The sequence below is a fragment of the Manacus candei genome, unplaced genomic scaffold, assembly GCF_025592945.1.
Source record: "Manacus candei isolate 608988 ecotype Guabito, Panama unplaced genomic scaffold, ASM2559294v1 h1tg000014l, whole genome shotgun sequence".
Lineage (NCBI taxonomy): Eukaryota > Metazoa > Chordata > Aves > Passeriformes > Pipridae > Manacus > Manacus candei.
Window position 1 is genome coordinate 72084348 of NW_026138062.1, and position 21273 is coordinate 72105620.

General features: G+C 39.4%; 1 protein-coding gene across 13 annotated transcripts in view; it reads left to right on the forward strand.

Moving 5' to 3' along the window:
* ROBO2 (roundabout guidance receptor 2) overlaps window positions 1-21273 on the forward strand; it is a 941272-nt gene that overhangs the window by 725248 nt on the left and 194751 nt on the right. For all 13 annotated transcript variants that reach the window (XR_007903157.1, XM_051779569.1, XM_051779573.1 and 10 more), the window contains exons 3-4: window positions 13826-13983; window positions 15639-15759. Coding sequence is in view for 12 of the 13 variants with exons in the window: in XM_051779569.1 (XP_051635529.1) it covers window positions 13826-13983; window positions 15639-15759 (279 nt within the window). In the remaining variant the exon portion in view is untranslated. The remainder of the gene's footprint in view (window positions 1-13825; window positions 13984-15638; window positions 15760-21273) is intronic.

Sequence of the window (21273 nt, forward strand, 5' to 3'; positions counted from 1 at the left end):
TATAGAAGTAGAAATAATATTTGAAATTTTTGAAATATTTGAAAGCCACAGAAAAGAGCAGCGATGGGTATTAAATTAATACTTCAAGGGATCTTAAATGGTATTATATTAGACAGCTCCTCGAATGACTCAAGGCTTCAAAGTTGTATTTTTCCCATCTAAATGGCAATGTGTATGTCAGGTTTTCTGGCAAGGTATGTCAGCTTTTCTAGTAACCCTTCTTTGGCAGTTAAAGTTAGCAAAATATCTTCTACCTGAATGTCATATGGCAAATAATGGACACTCTTAGTGCTGGGTTTCCTGAGAAGATGTAACTTTTATCTCTAGCTTTGTCCTTGTTTTGTCTTTTTGCCTTTGAGCTGGGATGGTTTCTGTCAAGGAGAAAAGCAGGGGTGAAGCTACAACATTGCTCTATAAGCAGTACCCTGGCTTGGGTGCTGCTCCAAACGTGGTTTCAGGAGGATTCACAGTTACACTGACGTGCTCTGAAGCCATGTCCAGGTCCCAGCCAATACTGGGATAGAATACTCTGTTGGAGTGTTCTATCCTGTGCTAATGTACAGTAAGGACAAATGATGAAAATGATAGTAAGGCTTTGCACTTGAAAGGCCCCTTCATAATTCCTGGTTCTCCCTGGAGTTGAATAAAAAGTGATTGGAGGGATATTGTACGACTTAGAAAGTCTGATTCGTAATATATATTGGTGGCAATTTTAATTTATTTTTTTGAAAGAGAAATTTGCCGAGGTCTTTAAATGTTATCTTTTTGTAATGTCAATTCAGGTGTCACTGTTGCTCAGTTCTGTAAACTCTATCAACATGAGCACTTCTCCCAATTGAAAAAAACAACAGGGAGTAAGCAAGAACATAAAATTATTTTTAGAAAATGCATTTTTAATTACTGAACTGCTTAATTATTGAGTACTACTGAAAATATCCTGTGAACCTCATCATTATGCAAATGTATTCCATTTTGGAAACAATTAAATGATAATAAAGCATTCTTTTTTCTTTTACAACATATTACTGTAATGAAGCTGTTACCTCTCAGTGTGCATTTTAATGAGTTTTAAGTAACATTTTAATGAGCTCAACATTACCATAAACCCAAGGATTAGATAAAATTGAATTTACTGGGAAAAGGGAAGGGTTCATTAAGAGTTAATTATATAGTTTAAGAAGAAATATAATTCATTTTATGATGTCACTTCAACCATGAATCCAGCAGCAGATCTATACTTTATTAATAGTCATAGAAATGCCATTATTATATTGACATAAAAACATGGGTTTGCACACTACTGCTCAGGTTTGCAATGAAAGTTTCTGCATTGAAATCCCTGGGTCAACTTTGTTCTTATCCAGCTCATTATTACATCTGAGGAGGAAAAATACCAAGCTTTGTATTACTGGTTTGTAATTCCACCTACTATTTTTATAAACATCATGAACAGTGAAAGCAAAGTTTAATGGATTTACCATTGCCAGTAGGATCTGAAGCAGGTTCTGAATAAATGTCTTGGATTTATCATTTTATAAAAGGACTGACAGAGATTTGAATCCAATCTGCCAGCCCTCCTGACATGCCCACTGTAGCAGTGATGAATGTCTGCAGTCCAGGCTCCTGGATGCTCAGGAATCACAGGTAAATTCCCACACAAAGCTCTCGGCTGCCTGCATTGTGAACTCAAATATACATTTAGATGTTGTTCAGATCCTGCACAATGTGGATTTAAAGTTCTCAGTGCTCAGTAAGTTCAGCTACACACTGAATTTACTGCTGTGTGTCTGTTGGCGTTTCTGTTTTACCATTCAAAGAAGTATGGAGGGTTGTAGCTCAGAGCCATGAGACGTTTGATTAGAAAAGAACAAGAAAGCAAATTTTAAAGTTGTAAGCAAGTATTAGTTGGGCTGAATTAGTGTAGTGTCCCCATGTTCATAGGATAGGTCTGTGACCTGCTATTTAAAAAACCAACCAAACAAAGCAAAAAACCCCAGTATGTATTTTGTTCATGTCCCAGCCTGTCAGTGGGGTGAGGGAAACACTGAAAGGGGCTGAAAGCTTTCATGAGTTCCAGTAAAATGGACTTGACCTCCTAAACCCTGCTGTTGTGGGGAAAGGGCATTCTGGCAAATGTCTGCTTGAGAAAGAAAAGTCATGAACTGTGGCCAGCAGCTGGACCTGCTGGAGCTCTGTCACTCCTGCATGAGCCAGAACCAAAGGTGTGCCCCGGGAGTGGCAATTCTGATCTCTGAGCCTCAACATGCTGAGGTGAACCTGCAGACTTGCATTAGAAGGGTGACTCCATACAGCAGGGCCTTGGATTGGATATGGGCTCAAAAGAAAGGACAAAGGAGAGCTGTGAAGCAGGTAATAAGTTCTGGATATGACAGGAAGAAAGCAAAGTGCCACTGAATGTGTGATTATGAGCCACACGGTACTAAACTTCCATTTGTTCAGCAGCAGAAGTGTGTCCATGTCTTCTGAAGTGTTTCCAGTGGATCTATCTGTTGCTAAGTAAGGAAGGAAGCCCCAGTGAACAGAAGTAAGCTGTAAAATCAAATATGTGCCCACTCTTGGCTGAACATTGTTTACTGCCCCATGTTTTGTCCCCCAGAGGCTCACCTCCTTGTGTGAATGTGGCAGCACAGCCAGGCATGTGGAATTCTTCAGAGAGAAAGTGAAAATGTTCCACACCTACATCTGGAATTGTTCAGAAAAGGAGGAGCAGAGCTACAGAGGTCCTCCTCAAGGGAGAGTTTAATTCAATTTGCCTTAATTGAAGCTGCACAAGTGAACTACAGAATGTTTCCACTTCTCCTGGTCTCAGAGAAATCCCACTAGTTATATGAGCTATTGTATTTTATATATTCCTTATTCTAAATATAGGGAAGTACATTGCATAGCTTAACAACACATTTTCCTTGGTGGAAAATCTACTTTAAGTAGTACTATTCTCTCCTGGCCACTTATTTTCTCCACTTGTAATAGGTTGTCATTCTCTCTGTTGCTTATGAATCCGGGCTGTGAACTGGGTCAGTAGAGTGAGCTGGGTTAAAAATCCTCCAAACAGGAGATTTTTTAAAATTTTTTTGTAATGTAATTGTGATAGAAGAAAATATTTGTACTACTTGGCCTAAAATCTATCCCAGGTGAATACTGTGGCAGGCTAAAAATTCCCTGCATCCAATCCTGTCGAGTCTAATAATCTAATCTGCCTCTTTCAATATTGTGCTTTGTCTATCATATGGTGCTTGAATACTTTATCTTCTCAGTATAGGCTCTAGTTTTCCAGTGCAATCAAAGAATGACAGTATCTGTATAAATGTACACAAATTAACTCCTCTGTGGAAGCTGCAGGCACAGGTACTGTGTGTCTGGTTAAACTCTGTGCTAAGGAAGCAGAATATGAATGACTTGATTGTGCTGGGAGGTTCCCGATTAAACCTGTTTCAATGTTTAGTTATTAAATGTGCCTGAGCTGGAATGGGGTTTTTGTTACACTAGTGATTGGAAGAGAGGTAAGACGGAGAAGAAAGATTGTAAAAATGATTTTGTACTCTAATTGTGTGGCTAACAGAGGTCTTTCAGACACTTCAGAGGAACATAAGCCCTTCATCCGAAGGGTTGTTCCAGCTGTTGAGTAATGCAGATGTTAAAGGCTGTTTTACAGGCACATCTCAAATTGCTTCTTCACTGTAGTCTGGGGTAAACTGTTATTTGAGTTGTGCTCTTTGTCAGTTTTCTCTTATTTTAAATCCATCAGCAGATCTGTAGTTACCCTGATTTTCTCTTCTACTGAACTGCCAGAGGAACGTTCAGCACCAAGGGTTTAGAAGGATGTGTGACACGTGGTGGATTTATTTTATTCTTCTAATTTCATTGTACTGTTTGCTTTTCTGTTATGCAGAATTTGTTGTACATGGAATAGTGCTTTGGGAAAGTGGTACTAGTTATAGAAAAAAAAAAAAGATTGTTTCACATTTACTGCAATTCAGAACATTCTGCTACTATATTTTCAACAGTATGTCTGGGAGTTGATGTAACCACTCAGCTGAAGGTCATTTGGAGTCTCAGGCACAGTGTGACTGGAGGGTGGAGCTGGACACCCAGGTTCTGGTCTCCCTCTGAATGCTTAAGCTCCCCTTTCAAAATTGTTGCTTCAGGCTATCACGGTTGGTCTTTGCTCCTGCTTCTTTAATTTTTTTTCTTTTCTCTTGTATGATGCAGTGCATGATAATGAGAGCAGTGTGAACTCTTACATTCTTTTTCTCTTTTGAAAATAAGTGGGAGAGTTATATTATAGAGAAGCCATTCCTTATGCTGTTGGAATAGCTCAAAACTTCAAGAGATTTCTGGCAAATTGCAACAGTTTCTTTATTGTTTTGCATAAAATCTCAAATCTGGGGCTTCCTTTCCGTGTTTAGACCATAGAAAATTACTATTTTATCTAGTTATCTGTGGATTATTTCCTAGGTGGTAATATATTGACAGAACTCAAATTACTTTGTCCTAAGAGCATTTTTAATATAGGTTCCACATATCACATTGTTCCTTCTGTTCTCTAGAGCTCTGGAAACTTAAATTCATTACGCAAAATATTGTGATGACAAGTGACAGACAAATTATTTTGCATTGTTCAAGGTAATCCAGAAAAATTATCTAACATTTTTGATCAGTTGTTAAATTTGAAAGATTTTGAAGTTCCTTTTTTGAAGGAAGAATCTCATGATGGAACTTCAAAGAAAACCCCAACACTGGAAGAAAAAAACAAAAAGTTTGATTGTCCTCAGAGATGGTAGAAGTGGAAGTTTTAGTGAACAATGTCATTGAGCCATGCATCCTTGCTTTTTTAATTTATGGTATAGTGTTAAAGTAATATGAGATCATAAGTTGTAGAGGAATTTTAGGAGGTGGGATTTTGCTGTAGACTCTTGTAGGGGGGGTGCCAAATGTGACTGGAGCAGTGAGCATACACATTTGGTGACCTGAGGCCTTCTGCTGTCCCACCCCCTGCACACACAGTTCTTCCTTCCCTCGCCTTCGATTTTCCACCAGCTTCAAACGACTGGGAACGTCTCACCAGACATGTTTTATGCGTTTCCATTTTCCATTCTCTACTTGCTGGGACAAATTCTACAAAAGCTGGAAGCAGTGAAGCCTTTCAGAAGGTGAATGATAAAGGCCAGGTCCGGCAGGAAGCACCGCTGCTGAGCCCATGTGAGGTGCCATGCCTGTCCCTGGGACAGAGGACACGAGGCCAGCCTGGCCTAGAGAGCAGACCTGTTTAAATGGCACCTGGCAACCACCCCAAAACGGCCCATTGACATGAGGGCAGTTTGCAGGATGGGAAGTGAGGTGTTTGGGAAGCAGCAGATGGCTCTCACTGGTTCTGTGTGCCAGCTGTGGATGCGCCTTGCACTCCATGTCTGCTGAAGTGTGGCTGCACAGTCCCCTCATGATGGAGTTACAAAAGCTCACTGAGAAATTCAAGCCTTGCTATGTCTGCTCAAATATCTTGTTTTCAATCCTGACATCTGAAGGGAGCAACAGAAAAGCCCTGACAAAAAAAAACCCTGCTCACGAAAAATTGAATAGATGAGTTTTAGCTCATAATTAACAAATAGAGACCATGGTTAGGCATGGAGATAGGGGGGATGGATGGAAGAGAATTCCTGTGTTGGGCAACAGCCTATTTTGTTTGATGCTTTGCCTAATGTGGCTAAAGTATAGCAGTAATGTGGCAGTGACCCCCTGCCAAGATGGGAAAGCATCCCAGCTGTTGTGTATGTGTTGTGCATGTGTACACAAGAAGTTTATTAGAGGCTATTCACACTTCAGTGGAGCTCTGAGATTGCAGTCTGTATTGTATGGGCTAAATGAAGCATATAACATTCTATATTTCTCATACAAGAAATATTCATTCATTTGTATTTGTTTTCATGATTCTCATCTGCTCTCATTCCTTTGTTTTACTGAGGGCACATGTATTTTTTAGGTGTCTTGGCTGGGCTTGAACTGGAAGCCCAGGAGACTGAAGCAGCTGAAGTGGTTTTAGGAGAACCAACTCCAGTTTGAAGCAGAAAAAACACATTTGCTCAATGCTGTGTCAAACTCTCTGTTGCACTCATTAGGTTGAGCATAGTGCTGCAATGCTACTTTTGTACTCACCACAGTAAACCTGCATGCTCATATACTGTGGTTTCTGAACTTTACTAATTAAATCTGTGCTTTCTAGGGAATCTCTCTGCTGTGCACATAAACTCATAATGTACAGTGCAGTTTCTTGTATGCTCTTCTGAAGCACATGATGAAAAACTCCCACCAGAATTTTGTTCGTATATCAGGAACATCTGAGGTTTTTTGAATGTTGTTGCTTTACAAAATTGTTTATGTATTTCTAATTCCTGTAAGTTTCTGTTTGGTTGGTTGGTTGGCTGGTTGGTTTGTATGGGGGTTTTTTGTCTGTTTGTTTGTTTAGGTTTGTTTTTTTGTCTTTAGTTGTGGGTTTGTTTTTTTTTTTTCCAATTTTGCTTATTAGAACTTAAAAATGACTGTACTGCAAGAGAGCAAAGGTTTATTCAGTCTGATCTATCCCTTTTTTGACTGTAGCCTACAAGGGATTGTGGAGGATTGCCTTTTTTACTAAACAGGATCCTCCCTACTGCACTGCTGGGAGAAAAGCATAGTTGATGGGATTTGAAGAGTCCTCTGGTGCTTTTGGTGAAACTAGTCCCATATTCTTGCTGCAAAGAAGACATGCTGGCATAAAAGTGACAGTGTTTTGGTTGTGATGTGGTGTTTTTTAAGCTGTGCTTGCTTTCTCATCTCATATTCCCTTTAACTGGGAAAAAATAAATTCCTTACCCATGATTTTCTGAATAGGTAGTCCATTAGATGGGAAGAGCATGTAAAAGCTAACCTCAGACTTGAGTTAAACTGCTAAATGTCTGATCCTTGTTAAATGTGAAGACTTATAGCAGACTGTGCACATTTTTCAAAGTTTGTTGTCTACAGTTATGGTATCAGTTCTTCTAGAAAGTCTCTGAACTTTTAAGCAAGTGGTCGGGTTTTTAGTTTCAATGAAATAAAACTCCTAGTAATGTGTCTCTTGCTAACATTAGCAAGCTGTGCAGTGTATTCATCAAGAGTGATTATGCTTTAAGAATAAGAGAAAAAAAAATCTTCCCTGTATCCTAGAGAAAATTCTTCAACATATTACTTGTATAGCTTTAGATTTCTGAAATTACTTAAATGTGGTCTTCAGGATATTTGCATCCATAAAGAACACTTGGTTATGCTTATTGCTTCCCTTTGCCTTTCTTGACTGTCAAAACACGGTGATGCTTTTGAAGATTTATAGCAGATGGGTAATGAGATTGCTGACTGTTAACTGCAGCATTCAGAATTTGTTGGTGGAAGGAGGTGGGAGTTTGAAAAAAAGAGAAGGTTATTGGAAATTCATTGCAATGAAGACAGGTGATAGAACTTTGTTTTCAATCAGGAAGCTTAAACATAAATATATTATGTTCTAAATTAGAAAAATCTCCACTCTTCCTGCTATCTAGTAGTCAAATAAAATCTTTCAGAAAAAAAATATTACAGAGATGTCAGATTGCATTCAAGTGATCACAATGAATCACAAGAAAAACAAAGACGTCACACAATTTTTCAGTAAATGTTTTCAGGCTGTATTGCATATGCTTAATTCAGCACAAATAGCAGCCCTGAAAAAATCAGAGAGAAATAATAAGCTAATGTCTGCAACAACTATCACTTGTATACCTGTGTAACTGTGTAAAAGGGAAAATAGGTCGGCAGTGCCCTTAACTGGGTTAACTGCTGGAGAGAGATTTCAAAGTCTGACTCCTGTAGTGTGTGCTGGAAACAAGAAAGGAAAAAGTCTGCCTTCTTTCCTGACTCTTGTACAATCAGCTAGTTGGGGTACACCTCAGACTGAAATTACGACATTAATGTTCATCATAAAGTCCAAATTCTTTCTGTATCTATATCTGTATGTATGACCAGTCAGACATTTTAGAGGATGTGTCAGAATGGAGCGTTTTTTCCACATTTTTGTGTTTGCTGAGGTCTGAGAATAACAAGCAAGCTATCCTTAACTTAAGTACAAAGTTACTGAGTTCAGAAGCACGTGAAATACTGAGTGAGAAAAATGGATGAAGCCAAAGAAAGTTGCTGAATTGGCAAGGAAGAAGATTCTCCTTTTGTTTCTTGATGCAGGAATCTCTGTACTGCTCACTTCATCACTTTGATTTCTAGGTACCCTACTAATCAAACGTTGTTGAAGCAACTAGACTCTTTGAAAATATCTTAATGCCTCTGAAAAGGTTCTCTTGGGTATAGGGCCTCATTTTAAGGTAAAGTCTGAACATTCTGAGTCATAGTAATTTAACTAGTGTTCGTGTCTGCTAGGCAATATCAGTATCAAGAGATAGGTGAAGGATGGGAAAAAGAACAGAAGGAAAAAGTGTATAGTTCTTTATAATCCGTTGGTTTTTTTTTTAAAGGTAGCAGCTTTTTCCAGGCTGTGCCCATGCAGGGGGAGCTCAAGAGCTCCCTGACAGTCTTGCCTGAGACTATTGTCTAGGTTGTGATTATTTTCTTTTTTTAAATTTTCCTTACAAAATGTGACAGAGGCAGCTGCTGAAACAGAGGTGGGGCAGCAGCATCTTCAAACAAAGTGTATTATTATCCTTCACAAGGAGAGTTGTCTGTGACCCCTTGATTTTTTTCTGTCGCCCCATTTCAGCAGGTAGTGCTGGCTTGCTCAGGGACCATTTCAGTAGATCATACACATTAGTCAAGTTCCAAAATACCCCTTAGCACCATATGCTACCTAAAGTATAATAATCCTTTAATCTGTCCACTGCATGACATCTGGGCACTTACTTGACATAATAATTCATGTCAGTTGTTCCTATCAGTATGTATCAGAGGTGGGAAGTGCCAAGACAGTGGTGGAGAGATGAGGATTTAGGAAAATGCCTGTGGGGGAGTGCCTTGGATCAGGGGAGACCTACCTGTGTGTGGCAGGTGACCAGACTGTCACTGATGTGTCTGCACAAAGTCTTTGTATAAGAATAATATTATCCTGAGATAAGCACAAAATGGAACAGAAAGGGGAATACAAACTACCAGGACCCGAGTTACAACAGCCTATTAGCATTTACTCGATATCTCTTTATACCCTCTAGTCAGCACAACAGATGTAGCTGTGTTTTAAGACATTATCATTCATAGAAAAAGGCAAAAAAGATACTCTTTCCCTCCCTCCTGTTCCCGGTAATCTCAGATGTTCACCGTGCACGCCGAGGGGGAGGAGGTGGAGAGACGAGCGCTGGTGGGAGAAGAATGCAATTATCCCAAAGCCTCCTGACGGGCATCCACTTCTTCCTTCCAGCTTAGCTGCTCTGACCACAGGCTGGGGGCTCGTGGGACATGGACCAGATTGAAAAAGTGGAAGCAGACAGATGGTTATTTGTAATCATCATGTAAATGTAAATCCTATAAAAATGTTTTCTTTCTAAGGGCCTGGAAGCTGGAAAGCAGGATTAAGGCATGGATATCTAGCCTAGAATAATTTTGACCTGGCCACCTTCCCTCCTACCCCATAAACATCGTGGCTTTATCTCCACTTCCTTTAAACAAATTGCTGGAGCCTCGGCCGAGGAAATTAATTCGGTTTCTGTGTAATTCCCCGAGTTTATGAGCATCAGTTTGACCGAGGCCTGGATTTGGGCCTAAGCTGGCAGGTGCTGGTGAGCAGTTGCCTTGGTAGCAGGGGCTCCTTTTCACTCTTCCCCCCTCCCTCCCTGGCCCCGGCAGGTGCGTGCCCTGCGCGTGTTTATCTCGTCACTGCTGCTGCTGGATGTTCTGCCTTTCCCTGGTTACGCTCCTGGCTACCTGGAAATGGCTGTGCAGGGCTTTGCATGCCTTAAAGACCAACGTGACTGCTCACAGACATCTATCTTGTTTGAGCAGCATCAGCTTTTCAAGCTACAAAGAGACCGATCAAACTTTAATTAAACTCTTGTCCGCAGCACCACTGTGGGCTGTGTGTACGCGTTAGCTGTCCTTTCCAGCGCTCCAGTCCCTTGGTGCCTTTCCAGACAGCAAGGCTTAGCCATCCAGAAGCTTTTGCCCTTCCAAGGCTTTGCCTTTTTAAACATTTGAGCTGAAGCTGGGCTGGAGGAGAGGAGCATCTCCTCTCTCTGTCGCTGTTGCAGCCCCCTGGGATCCTGCCCTTCAAAGGGAACCAAACTGGCTGTGCTGCAGTGCCAGAGTTGGTAGGGAGGGGTGCCAGACATCTTTCTCTTTGTCACCCCTTGGTAAATCACAGAATAACAGAAAGGTTTGGGTTGGAAGTGACCTGAAAGATCATCTTGTCTCAATGCCCCTGCTGTGAACAGGGACACCTTCCAGTAGTTACTCAGACCTTCATCCAGCCTGGCCTTGAACACCTCCAGGGATTGGGCATCCACAGCCTCTCTGTGGAACTGTTCCAGTGCCTCAACACCCTCACAGTAAAGAATTCAGGGAAACACCCAAAATGTAGGGAAAAACCCCAAATGTAGGGAAACACCCACGCAAGCACAAAGGGAGCTGCGTAACTTACGTTAAAATTGGAATAAAGCAAAATAAGAACACAGGATGAGGAAGAGGAGGCTGGTGGAACATTTTTTCCACCTGTGTTGAATTTTTAAAACATTAGTGTTTGTGCCCTGCCAAAAGGGCCCTGAAGAGGGCTGGCTTCTCAAGTGAACAAAAACCTCTTGCCCATGTGTGGAAAGGGTGATCTGCTCAGGCACAATAATAGTTATCTGGAAGTACCCAGCAATTGTGGATAATTGGCTGAGGAATATTCTGCAGCTCTCAATCATTTTTCTGTTTTCACAGATGATTGTACCATTAGATATGGTGAATGCACTAAGCTGTGCTGCAACTTTTCCATTTACTCTGCTAATATGTGTGAACTCAACTTCCAGTCGACGCTCCTTTCTTCTGTGGCTTCCTGTGCCGCTGGAGGGGGACAGCCAGGCTCACCAGCTCACACTCTGGCCCCCTCTTCCCTGCTCCCCCTCTCTCGGGGTCATGTTTGGATGTTCTGGATTGGTTGGGCTGATCAGATTAATGTCTGTGCTTTTCCATTGTTAGATTGCTTTAAAAGCACTGAATCACAGGAATGGCAGCCTGTGCCCTCTGCTCTTTACCTTGTTTTTCTCTCTGCTTTTATTCTTTTTTTTTTCCTTTCTTTACCTGGCTTTTTCTTCTCACACTCCCTAAACTTAGTGTTCCCCCTCTTCCTCTTCGAGTTGCTTTCTTTCTTTAATTTATATTCCACACATTTTTCTCTTATCTTTATCTTTCTGTCACAGCTTTATTTTTTTCCCCCCTATTTCTTTTTCCTCCAACCATTTTTTGTTTTTCTCCAAAACACGGAACGCTTTAGATGGAAATGATGAGATATATCTATTCAACACTCGCATATGTGCTGAGGTACAGAGCAAGATTAAGCAAGGCCTGTAGCATCAATTTTGTCTTCCATTCAAGCCAGTTTTGCAGTAAGACTTTGGCTAAAGGAATGTGATAAAATCAAATCACCTCTTAGCCTCATATTCTGAGGCTGATTGGAACCTTACACAGTTCCTGGGATGATTCAGAGAAAGTTAATGTAATTTGCTGTGTATCACTCTAGGAAACTGTATTTGTCAGGTTCATATAGCAGAGTGAAATGTTCAAGGAAAATGCTGTCCTTAATATTGCTGCCAAGAGTTAGGAGTCAAGGAATATAAAGCCATTATGTGGTGGGATCTGCTGATTTTCTGGGGATTTTCCACTAGCAGATTTGCACTGAAGTTCTGTAATTGCGAATAGAATCAAACCAATAAAAACAATTATTTTGTGTGTAATGGAGGGAGCTGATTTTTTTCTATTTACCAGTTGTGAAAGTGTGTATAGCATTGTCTAGAAGTATTTTTTCTTCTTGTGTATCATAGGGATCATGGAGATACATGAAGATGCTTCCTGAAAAAAGTGATTTTGTAAGACTTTTTCTCGGGTTCTTTCCCTGAAATTGCCATGGTATTGGCTTTCTTGGCTTTGCAAAATGTTGTACTGCCAAATAGTCAGCAGGCCATGATCCTCATCATGTTTCTGTGCAGTGCATTGCATAAGTTATTTCTTCCATTTGATCTTGAAGTTCCATAAATTCCATTTCTGTCAATTTGATTATTGCAAATCAGAAGCGTACAAGTGATTTGTATTAATCAGAAATATTTTGGGTTTGAGTTTTTCTGTTTTCTGTTGGAAAAAATATGTATCCATGGGGTATGTCACCTAAGAAGCCTTCAGGTCTTTGCCAGAGCTGCGTTTGTTGCCAACTCTGTCCTGTCACTTCTGTTTTATACTTTGAGAGCGAAACCTAGATAGTCACTCTTTTTTTGTGTGTGTGTCTTAGAAAAGGAATTAACTTCCAATTAATTCCCTCCTTCCTCTGGGATCTACCTGTGTATCCCAAAATGAGGAACTATAAAAGTTACCTTGTATGTCATTCTGAGTGCCACGTATATACAGCCCACTCCCCTCAGCCTATTCAGAAACCAATTCTTGTATGTATTAATCATATTTTTCCTCTGGCTTATTACAGAACAGAAAAATATTCTGTTCCCAGTGTTAAAATGGGGCACATTTTATTAACATTGAAAGCAGTAAATTATCTCTGCTTATGAAATGAGACTGAGCAATTTCTGCTGAACTCTTCCTGACTTGCCCCTTCACTAGGATACAGTGTTTTCTAATTTCTCAGAGGGCCCTGGTTCCATTAAGGGCGAGAACTGTTTTAAAGCTCTAATGAAAGCCATATGTAGCTGAAATTCAAGGAGGGGCAATGCCCTAAATTCTATTTCAGTAGCTCATCTAGAGCTATTTTCAGTTTTATGTTTATAAGAATGTCAATTAACCTAGAGACTAGGACACACATGGAAGAATAACGATGAAGTGGATATCGTTTTAACACACTGAAGCCAGCTAGTTGGACCTAATTCCTTATAGAAGCTTGATTTACATAACAAGTTGGCCTGTGATGCCTAATTTAGTTCTCAAACAGCTCAGTGATTTAAATACCCTTTGTTTTCTATGTCATGGGACAGCACTGGTAGAAGTTGCAGAAATATTAGAACTAAATATATAGAACGAAGAAATAAATGTGCTGGAAGAACAATAGTAACAGCTTGGTTTCTCTGACACCTTTCAGAACTGGTGATCACTTTGGCATGTATTTGGTGATAACAGTAATAACAGGGATAACAACAACAGCCTTAATCAAGGTGTAACTGTGTAGTTCAGTGTCAGTTCTGTCCCTTTTTTACCTACCTTCTGCTGAAGCTGGAGATCTAGGCAAGGCAGATATTCAGCACGTTGTTTTCTGTTGTGAAAAGAACTGAACATCCTACCTGCAATGCTACTTTTGCAACGATGGAAAGTGACCCTGTCAAGGTTAAAAAGAGTAAGGGGTGCTACGGGTCTTTCCAATTTAAATGCAGAGCAGTGTTCTTATCTGGAGAGAAAAGCAAGGGCAAAAAAAGCCATGTGTGTGAAATCTGCCTCCACTGGACAAAAGGACCCACCCACCAGCTTCTTTTATGAGATCTTTTATAGTCAATGTAAGATACAAACTCATCACCTAATAATGGCTGAGACTTGTTTGTTTAATATTATATGTTTCTACATGTGTTTTTTTTTCCCCACTTACAATGTCATCACGTCTAATAATTTTTTTCCTTCTTTCCCTCATTTATTGCATTAGTGCTCCGGGATGACTTCCGCCAGAACCCTACAGATGTCGTGGTGGCAGCTGGAGAGCCTGCCATCCTGGAGTGCCAGCCACCTCGAGGACACCCTGAGCCCACCATCTACTGGAAGAAGGATAAAGTCCGCATTGATGACAGGGAGGAGCGGATCAGTGTGAGTATGACTTGCTGGTTGGTTGTCTGCAGACACAGGACACACAGCCGAGAGCAGCAGAACTTTATGGTTTTATAGCCTTTCCCAGAGAGACTTTCAGCAGATTGCCTCTCTGAGCTTTCCCAAATGAGGGCAGAAGGTTGTTCATTGCTTCTGGTTTGGCTCTCCACCCTGAACTTCTCTGAGGGTTGGTTTGTATGTCCAGTGCAATGGAGATCCATTCAGCTGTAGATTTGGTCATATAAGGTGCTCGGTTAGATGGGGGACTCGGTGGATGTCTTTGAGCCATTTGACCTTATCTTTTCTACGTCTCAGTTCACTGAACTGTCAAAATCAGATATATCAGAGAGGTGTTTTATAGGTAAATTCAGTTGTATCTCTGAGGTAGAAAAATACTACATGGGAAAAAACCCCAACAGCTTAGGATGATATTGGTAAAGTTGTATTTAGTGTAGTAATTTGGACGTGGATTCTAAATGAAGGCTGGAGTCACACTGTAAAGAATTATGACTCCTGAATATGAATCAGTATTGACTGATTGAGTAACACCGACTGGATTCTATGACTGTTCATTTCTTGTACTGAGTGAAAAAGGATCCAGCAGAAATACCTAACTTATCAAGGGAGTAGAGCTAAATCATGGTCTGTGCGAGCAACTGGGATAAATTAAGGGTGTGAGGACATCTCATTCCTAATTTTTAAATGCTTAGCTTTTCACCAATGATATTCCTTCAATAAAGTTTTATGTTGTATGTAATGATTCAGTGCTGACCTTATTCAACATGGACATACTATCAGGAAGATTGTTTGTGGCTTTGGGTGCCTAAGGAATGATTTCAAGCCAAGCAACCTAAGTTGTTGCTATTTGTGGACCAGGCTCTCTTTGCTAGGGTCCACACAAGAGTAGAGAAGGAAGAGTTGCAGGGAGCTGACTATCATTCCCTGACTCTCAAGTTTCTATGGCTGTATTCCTAGATTATTCCGAAAGCACCCCATTGTCTAACCTTTGACACTGTCTGTGACTTCACAAGCTGCAAATTTTTACTTTCTTTCAACTATCCTGCTCTTTCCCTCTACAAGCACCCTTTGTAGCCAAAAAAATGTTAAGTCTTATGAGACTCAGGTGAATTTTCAGTTTGGGCCAGATTCAGTCTGTTTGCCGCAACAAAGAGAGAAACTCTGTCTAAATCAGTGATCAAGGAAACTATTAAGAAATCAGTAAAATGAACTAAATAAAACTAAATCCAACTGCCTTTTTCTTCTGAGAGATGTCAAGAGTGCTTGAAGTATCATCATGCAAGAAATACAAGCTCTTTGTGCTGCCAAGAGGCAGCAAGAAATGTAAACTTTGAAATGTAAAGAATCTAATGAACACCGAAGGAAAAAAATTAAGTGCAGTTGGAATTATTCAGTAGTTGAAATTAGTTGCAAGCTGAAATTAGTCAGTATGATAAAAATATTCTCTGGAATAGCTGAAATATATTCAAATATATAAGTTTATAATTTTAAAGCTATACATATATTTACAAGCAAAACTTTAAAACACCTTGATTGTGGAACTTATTGCCTGAGAAGGCAGCTTTTTTTTTTTTTTTTTTTCCCCTGATATACTTTGTTTATCTGAAGTCAAAAATACGTTCCTTGTTTTGAGACAGATCCGTGGCGGAAAGCTGATGATCTCCAACACCAGGAAGAGCGACGCGGGCATGTACACCTGTGTGGGGACCAACATGGTGGGGGAGCGGGACAGCGACCCCGCGGAGCTCACTGTCTTCGGTAAAGTGACTCTTGCCTTCATTTCCTCTTCACCACAAATGCCATAGGCTGGGTTGCCCTGGGTGGCTCGTCGAAATATGAGCCAAAACAAGGTTAACAAAACACAGCAGTACTGCTTAGGGTGCATTTCACAGTTCCTGAAGAAGGCAGGTTTCAAAACCTGTGGTTTATAATGGTGGAGCTGTGATGACTCAAGGTTTTCCTTCTAAGCACAGTGCTCTCCCCCACAAAATTGCCAAAAGTAATTAAGCTACTTCTAATACGGTTGACAATGCCTGCTTACCAGAGATTTGGACTAACATTGCCTATTTAAACAATTCCATATTCCTGTGGGGTTGTGAAATCAAACCTCTGTAGGAAAGCATGAAGGAGCTTGGTTGATCAGTAAAATGTCTTTGGAGAAAATTATGAAATCATTTTTCTGTATATAGATACTTTCATTTGTTTTTTAGAGGACATGAAACAGCTGTTATCCTGTAAGCCAGGTGCTGCTGAATGAATCAAAAATTAGTAGGTTTCCTGTGTGAAAGAGCTTCTAGACCTGATAGGTAAGGCAAGAAGTTGTCAGGTAACATTCCCTCCATGATTAGCGTCCAGAGCAAAAGTAGAGTAATAACTGAACTTAGAGCTGGATCCATCCTGCTAACAACTGGACAAGAAGCAAAGCCACAAAATCCTGCTGTGATACATCCTGCAGGCATGGTTTTGTAGGAATTAGTCAAGAGGTTCTGAGCAAACAAAGGAAAATGAGTAAGGAAAGAACCCTCACTGCTCACTGCTAAAGAAAACACATACATGCCAACAAAAGAGAAATAGTGTTAATGTTCCCTCCTGCTACAGCTCTTTGATATCCTTAATATACAATATTGAAATTCCAAACAAGACTGTTTGTAATTCCAGTAAGACTTTTAACAGAAATCCTAAGGTCCTTTCTGAGGCAGACGCTCCTATTTTTTTTCACCTTCTGCCTTATATGGTGCACTGGAAAACCCAGTCATATTGCCATTTCTGTGTTTGCATGTATGTGCAATTCAACATTAGTTTGTCCACTTTAAAAAACCCTCAAACATGTTATGGGATTCGCAAAAGAAAAGTTTCTATTAGACAAGATCTGAGCAAATTCTGCTGGACACATGACTGAATATTTCCTGCTTTCCAGCATTACAAGACTGTAAAGGCTTCCACTTCACTTCATTTGTTGTGGATTCATGGAAACATACAACTTTTAAAGGTAGAACTATTATACATTGCAAAAAAAGCAGAGAAAGGATCTCTATCAAATTATTATGTCTTTTGCAACCAATCTGTTCAAGTTGTGCCTTTACATAAATGTGAAAAAGACATGACATATCTCCTTCATCAGTTTAAGTACTGCTAATCGCTGGTAATACTCCCTGTGGATAGCAAGCAAATTGCAGTCCTAAACTACAAAGCCCTAAGAAATCCTTAAGAAAATAATTTGTTAAAAAGCATTGAACTGTAGGAATGAAAACTGAAATGTGCATGTAATTTCATATCCTGCCAGGCTATGAAAAATATTAGGTTTATCTTGGTATGTACAAGAATACATAGCCAATTGCAATATTCTGAATTTTTTACAGCATATAGTCAGAACAATCAACTTGCAAAAATACAGTCTAAAATTATTTGGTGAATACTGAACAAAGTCAGCAATAAATGAGATTAGATATTTTAATGCTACATCATTGTGTTAGACTACCAAAAGAAAATTGTATTTAAAGTACTCTATCTCAGTATCTTTCTATCTAAAATTCCCCTTCTATCCGGGGATAGAAGGGGAATAAATCCAGAGACTGGGAAGCATCAGGTCGGCTGTGCATGTTCAAATTGGCTTCAGTGAGCACAGGCAAGATCAAGGATCAGATGTTAAGTCCACAACCACCTTCTAATATGACTCAGAGGTTTGAGGAACATGAGAATAGGGCAAATTTTGAGGAAAAATATGCTAAAAATAGCATAATAGTTATATGCAATTGATGTGTCCAACTTTAACTCTTTTGCACATATTTGAAAATGGACTTTACAACAAAAATAAAAGGATCTTAGCTAAGAGACTTAGAGAATTTAATTAGATGACTGGCAAGCCTAGAGCTGGTGATGATTCTGGAGAGGAATGCTTATTAATTAGCTGATTATTCATTCCTCCTTTCCCCAGTAGCAACCCTCCAAACCCTTTTCCTAGAGTGAAGGTGGTCTTAGTAAACTACACTATGTAGGAAAAGGAACTGTTTCATACTAGTTCTCAAACCTCTCAGGGAACCAACCACTTGTTACTTTTGGCTTTGCAAGTTTTTCTGTAATACCTGAAGTTCACTTCTGCATGTGGCTCGTGACAGCTCTCTGGCTCCCTGTACAGAAAATTTAGCTGGAGGCATTGCCTCTGGAAAAAGTGACTCAGTGTGGTGGGAACTGGTGGCCTGAGGGGAACAGCAGGGAAGCCTAACCTAAAATATTACACCTTTCCTGAGTTTAGAAACAATAAAATAAAATGGACAATAAGAACCTTGGAAAGAAGTAGGGGGAGAAAATAAAAGTTTCCCATGGGCAGACTATATCCACTTGGCTGGGTACCCATTCAATAACCCTTGCTGAGAGATAGTTGTGAATAATACATGTAGAACTTTCACAAAACAACTGATGTATTATTTTTTTCCAAGCTTGTCTGCTTGAAACCTTGTTTTCAACATTCAGGCACATCTAAGTGTATGCTGGTAGTGCTGATGCAGATTGCATTTCTTTTGCTCCCAAGTCAGGATTCTTCTACTAGCAGAAAATTGTCAAACGTTCATAGCAAAATACCATAAAGCAAGCTGAGCATATAAGCAGTGCTACCCAAAATTATTCCTGTGTTTTGAACAGTCACGATGATACACTACATTTTGTTAGTCTTTTCTTTCAAGCACTGTTGCTGGTTTTTGCCTTTATGAGGCTCCAAGGTGCAATCTTGGGGGAAAGCAAGAGGACAGGGGCTGTGACGGAGTTGTCCTTTAAAGGAAGTTGATGACATCAATCCTAATGCTCACAAAAAGAGCCAGCATGGGACTTTATTATTCTAAAGGCCAATTTCAGAAGCGTAAGTGATACAAATTAGGTTGCTTTGCTTGTGTTTGGTCTCATAGCCTTTGGCTGAACAGAATTAAAGCAAGATGCAAAACAGAACCAGTTTAATTCCAATTTGTAAGAAAGCTTTGTTTGTAAATACATAGTATGGAGCCAGAAATTAAATAAAGTGGGAATTACTCTTTAAGATAACCTTTATCATTTTGTCATGCTATTGCCCTGTTCTGAGATAAGTTTTCAAGTTGTTTTAACTGTTTCAGACTCTTCTTTTTTTTTTTCCTTCGGACTTAAAATGATATATTTGAAGTGCATGTACAAAGGTATATCTTGTATATTGATTCTAAAGCTCAGTGAAATCAATGAAAGCCTTAGTATATCAACTTCAAGAGACTGGCATCAAGCAGTGGAAAAAGATATATTTAGAAGAGCCTCAAAAGAATATAAAGCATAACTAAAAAGAGTACAAAAACGTCTTTAAAAGATATGTCAATTTGGACATAATAAAGATTGTTTTGGATTAATCTTTGATTTTAACTTTGGTACCTGACCCTTTTTTCAGCTAATAAGGTCCTGTGGGATGAAGAGATACTTTTGTCTGATGCTTGAAGAAGTATTTGTGTTTGATGTTCTGTAGATATTGTCAGGCTGAAAGAGAAGCCGTAGTTTCAGGAAGAGTATTCTGTGATGACATGGCATTAGAGGAAAAAAATCCAAAAATCCTTCAATGAAGGACTGGGGGCACAATGTGCCCCATTTTACTTTCTTGAGCTCTGCTTATGTGGAAGGCCTTAGCAGAGAGTCTTGTCCCATTGTGTCCTGGAAATTATTCCCAGAAGCTTTCCCAGTCACATGGAAAAATCTACCAAAACCAGGTATACATTCACACATCGAGACAGGGAAATCAGCAGTGTGTGTTTTGTACCCTTTAGATGAAAGATTTTCCAGGTTTTCTTCCAATACTTGTATTTCCCACTTGCAGTTTACTTTGTGGCAATTTGCAAAAAGCCACTTTGTCTTTACAATATTTGTTATTCACAGATACAGAGGAGCTGTAATAGGATAATGATACTGCTGAGAAAAAGGGTCTGATTTGGTCTCCAAGGTCTACACAGAATGGTCAGTAAAGACTGAAATGAACATGGTTGTAGACACATATAAAAGGAGAAAACTGCTAGTCATGGCTAAAAATAATTTAACTGCATATGCATGTGCCTCTTGTCAGTGCTCCATGCCTTTACTGGGCAAGTTTGTCTCACCTTGGGTGCTGCTTAGGGAGCAGAAGGTGCTTATTTCTAAACGAAAAATAGAAAAGTGCCTAAAAAGAGGCAGTAGAAGAATGTCTTCAAATATAAAGCCATCTGCTTTTGCAATTGTATTGTCATTTATTTGGCCAACATAGGTAAATTCAGTCAGATCGTAATATCCTGTCTTATTCCATGTCTTCTTTTTTGGCAGAGAGCTTTAGTTCATCCAGACTACATTGTATTTAATAAAATATCTATGCTATTGACAGCATTCTGAAGTGAGATTTGCTTCCAACCATCTAATGTTTCTTTTTTTTTTTTCTTTTTGCATCAGAATGCTAAAGGGAAAAAAGCTTTTATTTTTAACATTTGCTATTAAATCCCTCCACAAAGCCTTTTAATTTTTACTTTAATACTCTTTCTAGAACACAAAAACATTTTAAAAAAATTATGTCTTCTCTCCAGCAAAGACAGAGAAAACAATTCCAAATCAAATTGAAGCTCTGCATTATGGGGACCATCAAATCCTTCACTCTAGCAGTTGCCTCAGCAGAGAAAATATATTAAGGTAGTTAGGATCATTTTAATTAGATTGAGGCCCCATGTATGGCTGTCTAACTTTTTGAGGAACAGAGAAAGGGCAATAATATATCTGAAGGTCATCTGGGCCTCTCTAATAGACTGTGATACTCAGACCAATTGTTAAATATGGGAAAAATTGAGTTCTGAGGTTAACTTGTGTCAGCACCCAAAGCAAGGAAAGCATTTTCCTGTTTCTGGTTAGGATCTGTAGGTTTCCTTGCAGTGCATATCTCGAGCTCTGCAACAGATTGTTAGATGTGTGTCCAGATTGCATTAACAACCCCCTTTTATAACTGCAAGCAAAGTTTATTCTGAAGTTGTAAAGGTCACCCTAGTAATAGCATGACTGGTTGACATGACATATAACCATGACCTATTTTATAGTTCTCTTCAAAGATTTTTAATATTCATCAGAGAAAGTCTGGGAAGTAGGTACTTTATTTACTCAGTGAAAGCTTATAAAATAGCTATATTAAAATTTTTATATATGTCTCTGATTTTAATTTATCACCCTTTCTTGTTGTTTCTCAAATATATTGCGTTCTGGATGCTGTTGACAGAATAACAATGTTTAATTATACCACAAGGCTTTATTTATGGGCAAACC